Here is a 12,146-nt window from a genome sequence, read left to right on the forward strand (position 1 = left end):
TAGTTAGGTTTAAGTAGTTCTAAGTTCTACGGGACTGATGACTTTAGAAGTTAAGTCCCATAGTGCTCAGAGCCATTTGAACCATTTTTAGTAGCCAGTTTTAGCAAACTTTACCTGAAGGAAGGGAATGTTCCTTAAAATACAGCGTTAGATAACATTTAACCTCATATTACAAATCGAATAATTTTGAAAAATTGCTGTCATTTTGAACTTAATTTTTAGGTGCTTTTCGAGGATACAATTTTGTCTGATTTTTGATATGTTGAAAGGTAATGTTTGTTGAATTAAACACTACTTTAATCGCTTGTGAAACAGCTTCGCCCAGGTCAAATCATAATTTGGCCAGGCTAACAGAGAGACGGTGTGCGTGTGTTGCAGCGGTGGCGGAGGCGCCGATGCCGCGCTTCGTGGAGCCCATCCCCAACGCGACGGTGGCGCTCGGCCGCGACATCTCGCTGCCCTGCGTCGTCGACAACCTGGGCGACTACAAGGTAGGCCGGGCTGGCATTCAGCCGAACTGTTATTTAAACTGTTTCGCTCAGCTCCACCAGTCAAGCAAGTGATACGTTTCCCACTGGACACCATTCAATTTTGAATAGGGTAGGACTGCCGGAGAGGGAAGCAAGTTTTCACCAATCACTTTTCAGTTTTATTACAATGCTTTTATTATTCGTGTTAAAATTTCATAATTTTAAATATATGAATTCCATCAGTGCCTTGTCACTGCAATAGACAGTAACAGAGTTCCATCTCGTAACCTGCTGAGCACAGATATTTCTGCTCAGTCAGTGTATTTGTGGACAACAAATGCGATTTCATGAATTTGAGGAGGCGAATTACCTGCGGCTCCATATTACCGTCACAAATATTCAAGGTCATAATAATCTGAAAGTGATTAGAGCACTGCCCATCAGAGGCACTTTCCTGCGACGGGGGTCACCTAAGGAAGAGGATTGTAAAATTATCGCTGTATTTAGCTTGATCAAAGACGTGCGTATGTGTGACGTTATTTATTTCTATATCATTACTGTACTAAATTAGCATTGAGCGGTAGGAACAATGTAGGAGCCCCTCATGGCTGTTCTCGTCAAGGTTCCAGAGGAAGACAACCAAAAATGTTCAATGAGTGTGAAATCTTATGGGACTTAACTGCTAAGGTCATCAGTCCCTTAGCTTACACACTACTTAACCTAAATTATCCGAAGGACAAACACACACACGCATGCCCGAGGGAGGACTCGAACATCCGCCGGGATCAGCCGCACAGTCCATGACTGCAGCGCCCTAGTCCGCTCGGCTAATCCCGCGCGGCGAAGACAACCAGCACTGCATTCCTCTGACTAGTTTAATTAAAGTGTCGAGCGTTCGTGCTAGTGTCCTGTGAAAGGCTATGACGTGTGACTGCGCAGTGGAGTGTTTTGGCATTAGTTATTGCTGTGTTCGCCGTCTGACACGGTACATAGCGACAGAGGGTGCCACACTATTGGATAGTCTCCAGCGTGGCGCCACCTAGTTGTGACAACGTGATATGTATTCGCAGTTGCTAATACCAACAACCATCGGCTGTATAATGCATTGACGACAAGAAAAATTTGTGCCGGACCTCGACTCGAACCCGAATTTTCCGCTTACACGAACGAATACATTTCATGCGTATCATATCTCGTCTCCTACCTTTCAAATTTCTCAGGCTGTGGCTAAGCCATGTCTCCGCAATACCCTTTCTTTCAGGAGTGCTAGTTCTGCAAGGTTCGCATGAGAGCTTCTGTAAAGTTTGGAAGGTAGGAGACGAGATACTGGCAGAAGTAAAACTGTGAGGCCGGGGCGTGAGTCGTGCTTGGGTAGCTCAGTTGGTAGAGCACTTGCCCGCGAAAGGCAAATTTCCCGAGTTCGAGTCTCGGTCCGCCACACAGTTTTAATGTGCCAGGATGTTTCATATCAGCGCACACTCCGCTGCAGAGTGAAAATCTCATTCCGGAAACATCCTCCAGGCTGTGGCTAAGCCATGTCTCCACACTATCCTTTCTTTCAGGAGTGCTAGTTCTACAAGGTTCGCAGGAGAGCTTCTGTAAAGTTTGGAAGGTAGGAGACGAGATACTGGCAGAAGTAAAGCTGCGAGGACGGGGCGTGAGTCTTGCTTGGGTAGCTCAGATGGTAGAGCACTTGCCCGCGAAAGGCAAAGGTCCCGAGTTCGAGGTTCGATCCGGCACACGGTTTTAATCTGCCAGGAAGTTTCATAAGAGGAGTAGATATAAGGTTTAAAGTATCACCCCAAAAAAGTCAATATAAGTAATTAATTTTTTGATTCTTCGCAAGTATATGTCTACAGTCCATACATGCACGTGTCACAGCACGGTAGCACGTCGCTAGAGGAGCCAAAAAAAAGGTGCATTTCATTTATAACATGGAGTATCCGTTTTTGGCATCAGCGCAAATTTTGCTGCTGTGTCTGGCCAATCCGGACGGCTAAAGAAGACATCCCGATTTGTCTGACACAGCTGCAACAGTTTCAATGCAACTTAACTTCAGTTTCTGAGTGGAGTGCTGTACATTTGGAAAATTAATTACTTATTTATTTATCGTATGGTAATGCATATACATAGGTTATAAAACTACTACACGTCAACGTTTAAGCACAGCTGTCCAGCGTAAAATAACACAAATAACAATAGCTATACATGAATATCGAGGTCTCTTATCTATTTTATGTCATCACTCATCGCTATGAGGAAATCTTCGAAAGGACCCTTGCAGGCACATGCGGGACATGAGCAACCGTCTGTCGTTCCGCACCACAGTCACACGATGGTGGTGAAGATTTGCCCCCACTTGCAGAGAGCGTCTGCACATCTTCCATGGCCCATTCGGATGCTGTTCAAGATAGTCCCAATTTCCCGAGGCTGGTCGAGTCCAGAGGGTTTCTTCTAGATGCAAGGCAGCTTAAGGCATTGTGGGCATTGTGGGCAGCGTTTCCATTCATTGATGGTACTGAATTCAGTGTCCACGAGAATCCTGACTGTGATGAGAGTAGGATATCTTGATCTTAGTCTTTTTCGTTCCGCAGGGAATACGTCGTCCAATATTGGAAGGTCGGTGTTAATAGCAACCTTCTCGTATCCGCGCAGTAGCGCACTCTTTCGTCTGATATCAGGAGGTGGAATGTGGCTCAACATAGGTAGCCAATATGTGGGAGTAGATCGTATTGACCTACTAATAGTGCGCATGGCCTCATTAAGTTGTACGTCTACCTTTTTTACATGTGAACTATTAAGCCAGACGGGCGCATAGTATACTCTTCTGCTGAGTATACTAAACCGAATGTTGATACCCAAGGAGTGTCTGCTGACGATGCTCATCGAGAGCCGCAGAGTTTATGAAGAATGTTGTTCCTGGTTTTGAACTTACCAGACGTTCGTGTCAAGTGGTTCTTAAAAGAAAGTGTCCTATCTAACGTGATCCCAAGGTATTTTGGGTGCGTATTATAGTGAAATTTGTATCTTTCAAAATAGACATCGAAGGGTCTGTGTGCCAAGCTATTGGACAGATGAAAACATGAAACTTCTGTTTTATTTGAGTTTCGTTGTAGCCTCCATTTGCGGAAATAGTGGCTTAAGATACATAGATCAGAAGTTCGGATTTCTTCAGTCCTTTCACAAGTGTTGTGTTGGGTATCTATAGCCTAGTCGTCTGCGAAACCAAACTTTCTGGACTGTGTTGGAGGGATATCAGATATACATAAATTAAACAACAGAGGAGTAAGGATGGATCCCTGTGGTAAGCCATTATTCAATACTTTTGGGCAGCTAGTGTCTTTTTCTGTAGTTACGGTAAATGTCCTCCCAGTTAACATGTTGTCAATTAGTTTTGTTGTCCGTTCGCATGGGACAGGTGCACTTAGATCGACGAAAGCAACTGATGTTTTCTGCCTCGTTTGGTATCCTGCTTCAATAACCGTTGTTAAAGATAAGACTTGATCAGCGCAGCTCCGTTCTGGACCGAATCCAGCTTGCTCAAGAGGAACGTTCTGGGAGTTGTAAGAAACATATTCAGTTTATTGTGTTTCATTTGGATAGAGATGCGTATTAGTGAGGTATGTTTAACCAGTATGATGGCAACACCCCCCCCCCCCCCCCGGACCACTACCTAATGCCCATAAAAAGAATATCACCACCGACTCCCTGTAACTATTCTGGAAAGATGACTAGGGCCACATTACCGTTTGATTTACAGGTTGAAAATTTCGACCGCCTCTCTTTCTTATCACTGAATCGCATCGATTGTAGCTTTGGTCTTCAGCATCTATGACTTCATCATTGGTAGGTCTTTTGATCTGTTGTCCCTATTTTTCATCGTTATCGTTTCTGTCCTCTCCAGACAGGTCTCCAGCAGCATCTTCCTGCCTCTTTAGCTCCCCACTGTTTACTTCGTGACAGAAGTGAGTCCAATGTGTCCATATATTGTCACCTGAGGACGCACTCTAAAGAAGTATTAATTAAAAAACACAGTTGACACGTGTACAATTATATAACATACACAACTCATGGCAATCCTTTCTTATCGACCAGTTGCATAGTCTCACGTGGACAAATACTCTGCAAATTTGCCACATTCTCGTTGGATACGTATGGAATCTTCATTATCATCGGTTGATCGCCAGCGGCCTCTACTGCTGACCTGTATGAAACAGCATTTTCATTCCATAGTTCCAAGGTGTCCTTGTCGTTTCCGTCATGCAAAATCGCTCTTCCTCGCACAGCTTGGAACACAAGTTTATGAATATATTAGTTTTTTGCAATCAGATTAGAACATTTATTTTACATTTCCTTAAAAACTATGTGTACCAGAAAACCACATCTTAATGCAAATGGCTCATTAACTAAAATTGAACTAAAAAACCAGCTGTGTTATCGCTCTGTCTGCACGATTTGCGTAACAAAAATAAAGAAAATACTTTTAGTAGTACTCAATCAAGGCCAAAATACTAATATCAAATTATGTGTACAACAATACATTTTATTCATTATGGGTTTTCTAATGTTCACGAAAACAGGAAACGACTAGGTTTCATTCCATGTTGTGAAACGTTGAAATTGTTTAACATATTGAAAGTCGCAATAGATCACTATAGTGGTAGTTAAGAGTCGGAGCATTTTGCTTTGAGGGAGCGGGAGTATTAAAACCTTTAATTCTCTTCCTGGCTCCCTAATATTGTCAAAACCCTACCGCCTGCAGCTGCAAAGCTTAACTTGAATATGGGACTGCGCCTAGAACGTCTTATTTTCATATTTTAACCTTCCTTGTGATTTACGTTCTTTAACACGCTTTGTTCATGTAGGTGTGTCAACATTTTCTTCGGACAGATACAAACTGCTGTGCTGCAGCATCTTTCAGGAAAAAAGAAATGAAAGGAAAATCTGCCACCATTCATCAAGACACAACTCGTAATAACACTGCACTGAAAAATACTTTGCCCAAAAGCAATAACAAACACAATGAAAATGAGGATATGGTTTAAGGTTAGAATAGACCTGGAGTATAAAACAGTTGTTTGTTTAATTAACTGCAGGTTGGTTACTTAAAAATTAAAAATTGAAGGGAACTGTTAGTATGAAGCACTGCGATATTTTCCGCAGCAGTCCCTGAACATTCCTCCTGTGTTCACTGCACTCATACATTTAAACAGAAAACATTTCTGTGGGAGACCTCTTTCCTCTCTAAATTATTTGTGCACTGCAATAAACAAACCTTAACTTGCAAGAACTAGTATTGAATAAGTGCGACAGAGTTAGACTTACTTCTCGTTTCTTCTGTGGTGTTCATTTGCGTTTTTGAAAAAACTCTTCTACAAATTTGTATTTATATTGCTGACAGGCTATGAATATTTGGAGAGATTCGTAAATCTAACATTTCACTGAGTAGAAGGTTATTAATCACATTTCTATCTTCATAGTTGGAAGGACCAGACATCACAGTTCTATTCGCTCTGGAAAGAGCGATTTGAACGATGGCTGTACTCACAAACTAAATTCGTGTGATGTTTCCTCAGGAATACGCATTAGAGTTTATTCATAATGTCTCGATGTATTTGCACAAATATATGTTTGTGTGTGTAAAATTCTCCGATCGTTAGGAGAGACTTCTTAATGACGCACTGCCTGTTATGTGGATGGACGACTGTTAAAACAAAAAAACAGTGGCCGAGCCACCCACTCGGGGCCCACTGACTTCCCCTTCCCAACACTTTAGGTAGGAATGCTGACACTTTGCAAAATTTTTAAAATGCGGGTTACACAGATACTTGATACACAACAAAAGTTTTATAGTTACCATGTTTATTGGCAATAGTAATAAAGCCACTGCGTGTCTGCTGAAACGAGATAAAATCTTAACAGTTCTTCGAAGTGATCGGATTCGTGAATTATTACTCACAGCCTAAATTGTACTACGACGAATTCATATGAAAAATAATGTCTAAAATTCTTTGTAATGTTCGCACTTAGTAGTTATAATAGAAGAAAGGACGTTCCAGTACACTGTTTTAAGCAAGAAAAAAATTCCTTCAGATTGACTTCAATGTGACACAGAAAATTACTTAATGTTTAACATTAAGATTTCCTTTTCTATCCACTGGTTCCTTTCCTACATGTCCATCAGGAGCTAAAGAAAAACGAGACTCAAGATACACTTACACATACAATATTCCTTCCTTTTTTCACAAACCATCATCTTTCGTAAGTAGGTTTCTCTGTGAAGAGCCTGAAGTTTCCGCTCACTTGCGCTGTCTGAGACGCTGGCCCCTGTTGCTGCTGTTTCATGACACTACTCACACAGTTCGCTACCATCGGATGGCAGAAGCTCCTTCTGGCAGTCCCCGCCAACGTAGTTTCGTAATGTTGCAAGACAATCATTCAGAGCCCATTCCAATTCGTGACGAAATACACTGGAGAAGGGAAAAATAATTACTTAAATTAAAATGAATTTTTAGTATTCTTCATTTCGGCCGCTTTGGTCGAGCGGTTCTAGGCGCTTCAGTCCGGAACCGTGCTGCTGCTACTGTCGCAGGTTCGAATCCTGCCCCGGGCATGGATGTATGTGATGTTCTTAGGTTAGTTAGGTTTAAGTAGTTCTAAGTCTAGAGGACTGATGACCTCAGATGTTAAGTCCCATAGTGCTTAGAGCCATTTTTTATTCTTCATTTTTAAATCGAACTAAGATAATTTCCCCCTAGAACGTACAGATAGTCTTGAAAATTTGTGGTGGTATAAGATTTAAAACCAAAAACGTGGAGGGGAGAGGGGTGTGCAATAAGTAATAGTAAGAACATGAACTATTCGTGCATCATTTGTGTATGGCATGCGCCCCACTTTTTTTTAGCTTATAAGTATTTTCATAGCCGTTAAAAATACACAATCACAAATTTTCAGGACTATTTGTGGGGAGTTAGGCATCTGTACGTGACTAGGAGTAGTTAAGTTATACTTTTTAGTTCGGTTTAACGTGGGTCGCTAAACCTCAGTCGCTGAAGCTGCTCAGTTTCAGTTCAGTAGTTTCAGCGACTGAAGTTTGCTGGCTGTTCTAAGCATCGTCAGCTGCTGATGGTGCAATTCTGAAGATGGCTTACGACTAGGCCGAAACCTGTCACTTTAAATAACGTAAACATCGTGATCTAGACCGGATTTTCATTAATTTTATATAGCTTACAAGATCGCTGTTTTCCAAAAATGTAACCAAACATTTTGAAGAAGGTAGCAACTCCAGAACGCTGTAGGGATTTTCAGAAAGACCTGCCGAGGACTGATGAATGATACGACAGATGAAAAATTGCTGGAAACAGAATCCGTTGTAAAATGTCTGAGAGTAACCATCTGGAGTGACCTTAAATGGAATGACACCGTAAAACAAATAGTAGGAAAAGTAGCTGTTAGACTAAGATTCATAGGAGAAATCTGAAGGCAGTGTAACTCATCCACGAAAGGAGTAGCTTGTAGAATGCTTGTTCGACCGATTATTGAGCACTGTTCGTCACTATGGCACACTTACCAGGTAGGACTAATAGAAGAGATAAAGAAGATTCAACAAAGAGCAGTACATTTCGTCAAAGTGTTGTTTAGTCGACGTCAGAGCGTTACAGATACGCTCAACAATCTCCTATGGCAGATGCTGTAAGAGAGGCGTTGTGTATCACGCGGTGGTTTACTATTGAAATTCAGAGATCACGTTCCGCGAAGAGTTGCTCAACATATTATTTCCTCTCAAAATATGACCACAACGAGAAAATTCGAGAGACTGGAGCTAATGCAGTGGCTTATCGTCAATCATTCTTCCAGGTGGTCTGCGGGGTATTGATGTAGATGTGGATGTACTCAATATTATGCAGAAAAAAATTTAGAGGCGGACGATCTTGGTGAGAGTTCATTTTAGCGTGAAAAAAAGAGCGCTTTATTGCACAGTGTGAAAGCTGCAAACAAATAATGTGATTGTCGAGACAAGGAATCCAAGCAGACCCATCGAGCGTATGGATACGCCCACAGCTAAGTTTGAAAGTTAGAGAGAAGATCCTGCTAGTGTGGAACACTTCAGCTGCTGCTTGGATGACACTCACCGCCGACAGTTTTCTACGTCTACTGGCGGTGGGTTCAGGAAGAGACCTCAGCATACAGAAATGAAAAACTCTCTCTGCCATACTCTTTATTTTTATTTGCAAAATACAGTTGTACAGACTGGTCACGAAGTCCCATTACCACCTATCACGTGTCAAAATATTCATAGATGATCGCAGTATATTAACGTGGAATCATGACAGAAGACAACTTTGACATACTGTCATTATTCTTTATTATTTATTCCAGAGTGCACACCATCGGTCTGATGAGAGTATGATTTTCCTCCGTGTACGATGTGAAAATCTCCTCAACATTGCTGTTGTCTCAGTAGTAAATGCACATCAGACAGCACCCTTATGTTGGTTAAGTGTCTCATAACGTGTGGCAGCAACTTTCTGTTTAATGAACCATCATAATGCCTTGCCCAAGATGACAGGTAGAACCTTAGAGCGGCCACTCCAAAGGTGCAAGGAAATGAATAGAACCACGGCCAATCTATTTGTAAGAAAATAGCTCGTTGAGATATTGTGTGACGGCAATAAGTGATGGGCTGGTGCTCCATTGTGATGGAACGATACACGACCGAGCAGTCGCCTGCGTTGCACATGTGGAATAAACCAATCTCGTAGCTTGATGAGATACGCAATGTGATGCAGTGTCAAAGAAATGTGGACCTACCAGATGGGTTGCAGATATTGCAGTCCAGATCATGGCATTTGGTGTGTCGTGTTCAAGTTCTTCATAAAAAAATGTGGCTTCTCTTTACTCCTGAAATGAATGCTCCTTGCTTGTGCACTGCGATATATTGCACACTTGTCCGAGAAAAAGTTTCCCTCTTGAAAGAAAAGTAAAGACATCTAGTTTTCGGCCACAAGCCTCACGACATTTTAGCATCTCATTATGACTCAGTTCGTTTACAAACTAAGGTTTAAATGCCTTTAACTTCAGATTATTCTTCATGTGTTTTAACCAGGTCGAACATCGATCTCCGGATTCCAGTGACCTCTTACGAAGGGACATTTTTGGCGAAGACTGGACAGACGCCAAAGCCTCCGCACACGTTTCCAATCGTTTTGGTTCTTGTTCTGAGCTTTTTCTCCCAAGGTTAAACTTCGGTTACACGATAAAACAGTCAAATCTAAAGGCCGTAAATTCAACTAAATACCTAGGAATTACAATTACGAACAACTTAAATTGGAAGTAACACATAGCAAATGTTGTGGGGAAGGCTAACCAAAGACTGCGTTTTATTGGCACGGCACTTAGAAAATGTGACAGATCTAGTAAGGAGACTACCTACACTACTCTTGTCCGTCCTCTTTTAGAATACTGCTCCCCGGTGTGGGATCCTTACCAGATACGGCTGACGGAGTACATCGAAAAAGTTCAAAGAAGTGCAGCACGTTTTGTATAATAGCGAAATATGGGAGAGAGTGTCACAGAAATGATACAGGATTTGTGCTGGACATCATTAAAAGAAAGGCGTTTTTCGTTGCGACGGAATCTTATCTCGAAATTCCAATCACCAACTTTCTCCTCCGAATGCGAAAATATTTTTTGACACCGACGTACGTAAGGAGAAACGACCACCACGGTAAAATAAGGGAAATCAGAGCTCGTACGGAAAGATATAGATGTTCGTTCTTTTCGCACGCTATACGAGATTGGAATAATACAGAATTGTGAAGGTGGTTCGATGAACTCTCTGCCAGGTACTTACGTAAATGTGATTAGCAGAGTATCCATGTAGATGTAGATGGTAAAATTGTTGGTGTTGTTGGGAAAGGTCTTTGAAACCTTGCAGTGAAATCCTATTGAATATCTCTCATTGATTTTCCTGTATGGGGTCATTCGTGAGTGCAAATGCTTATTATGATCCGCTCCTCCATGGTGTAAGGTGACTCATCAGTCATGACTTAGATGTGTATCAGCACCTGCAGCAATCAAAAACAATACTTCATTAATATCTCTGTCGGATGTTCTCAGACGCTGGTGGTACGTAAAGACATTTCACGTGATACCCATACAAGTAAACAAAACAAGTACTGATAGAGTTAAAATTATTATTTTTTTTAATGATCAAAATAGCACATTAAAGAAAATGGATTTACCGCAGAATGTTTGTTTCGGATGTACGCAGGACACATGAAGGTCGGATTGTATCCCCTCCCCTCCTACCTCCATTAGATGTAGCTGCCTTGCTCGGTAATGATTCACTTTGTTTTCGCGTTGGCGATATTTTCTTCGGCTCTTGTCGGTGGTTAATCGAAAGTTTTCTTGCCGCTTTGCTACTGCTGCTGACTTACGCGGTATGCTGGAGTAATCATTACGCTGTGCACGGCTTATTGTTTTTATTGCTGCTTTGTTGGGTGTCACGTAAAATATCATCGTAAAACGAAGAAAGTTTGCGTCTGAAACCGGTGTGTGCGTATTACAACGAATTGATTCCTGACTTCTATAATTGTAACGTAAAGTTTAAGTTGGTTGCGTGGCTTATATGAGACTGTGTTTTAAGTTAACCATGGAGCGGTTTTTAAGCTTCCGCGAAAAATTATTTAATTTTGTGTTCAGATTTATGCCGTACATAGTAATTGATCGGTACGACGCAAAAATCGTATGTATGTTGTAATGGTACTTGAATTACGTAACCATTACGGCACCTCAATTCAACCTCTCGATACCAGAAATATCCTACTGTGTTTCTGTAAAGTAGTTTACAAATTTCTGAGACAACATTCAGATTTGATTTCATTAATGTAGAGGTATTTTGATACATCGATATGTTTATATTGCAATGATATTATTCTTATGTGTATTCTTTCTTTTGTCACTATGATCTTTGACGTACTTGTAACTCTTGATTTTTGGGAGCGTGAACGATTATTAGTTGTTAGACAGTCGGACCTTGAGAAAGTCAAGTCTTGGACGTCATGTTGGAAAGACGCATATTGTAGCCAGTTTATAAAATGTGAACTTTAACAGTGGGGAAGATGTTTTCAAGTATATTTTGTATTGTGAAGTGATGTTTTGTGTGTTACGCGATATTGCAGCAAAAGTAATAAAAAAGGAGTGTAACTTAAATTGGGAGTGCTGATTACTTTTTTTACATCACCATTGTCCTGCAAAAGTGTAATCTTCAAGAATGGTTTGTGAAACACATCTACAAAACTTTTGAATATAGCAGAATAAAACCTAGGCCTCTTTGCATCCGAGCTTGGAATCATTACCACCTAGATTTTCGACGATTGAGCCATGATTTTACGACGAGACCAGCGTGGGAAACACGAAAATATGAGTGCCTAGTTTATTCATTATTACATGAAATGACTTAATTAACTGTGCTCTGCCGTCCGCGGTGGTCTCGCGGTTCTAGGCGCGCAGTCCGCAACCGTGCGACTGCTACGGTCGCAGGTTCGAATCCTGCCTCGGGCATGGATGTGTGTGATGTCCTTAGGTTAGTTAGGTGGTTTAAGTAGTTCTAAGTTCTAGGGGACTGATGACCACTGCAGTTGAGTCCCATAGTACTCAGAGCCATTTGAACCA

At 41.4% G+C, this 12,146-nt stretch overlaps 1 protein-coding gene across 1 annotated transcript in view; it reads left to right on the forward strand.

Moving 5' to 3' along the window:
* Positions 1 to 382: 382 nt before the first annotated feature.
* The window catches only part of LOC126236442 (lachesin-like), a 464,103-nt gene continuing 452,339 nt past the window's right edge, over positions 383 to 12,146 (forward strand). Inside the window, exon 1 of the mRNA XM_049945760.1 lies at positions 383 to 491. Coding sequence (XP_049801717.1) covers positions 396 to 491 — 96 coding nt within the window. The 5' untranslated portion in view covers positions 383 to 395. The remainder of the gene's footprint in view (positions 492 to 12,146) is intronic.

Source organism: Schistocerca nitens, chromosome 1, assembly GCF_023898315.1.
Source record: "Schistocerca nitens isolate TAMUIC-IGC-003100 chromosome 1, iqSchNite1.1, whole genome shotgun sequence".
NCBI classification, from domain to species: domain Eukaryota; kingdom Metazoa; phylum Arthropoda; class Insecta; order Orthoptera; family Acrididae; genus Schistocerca; species Schistocerca nitens.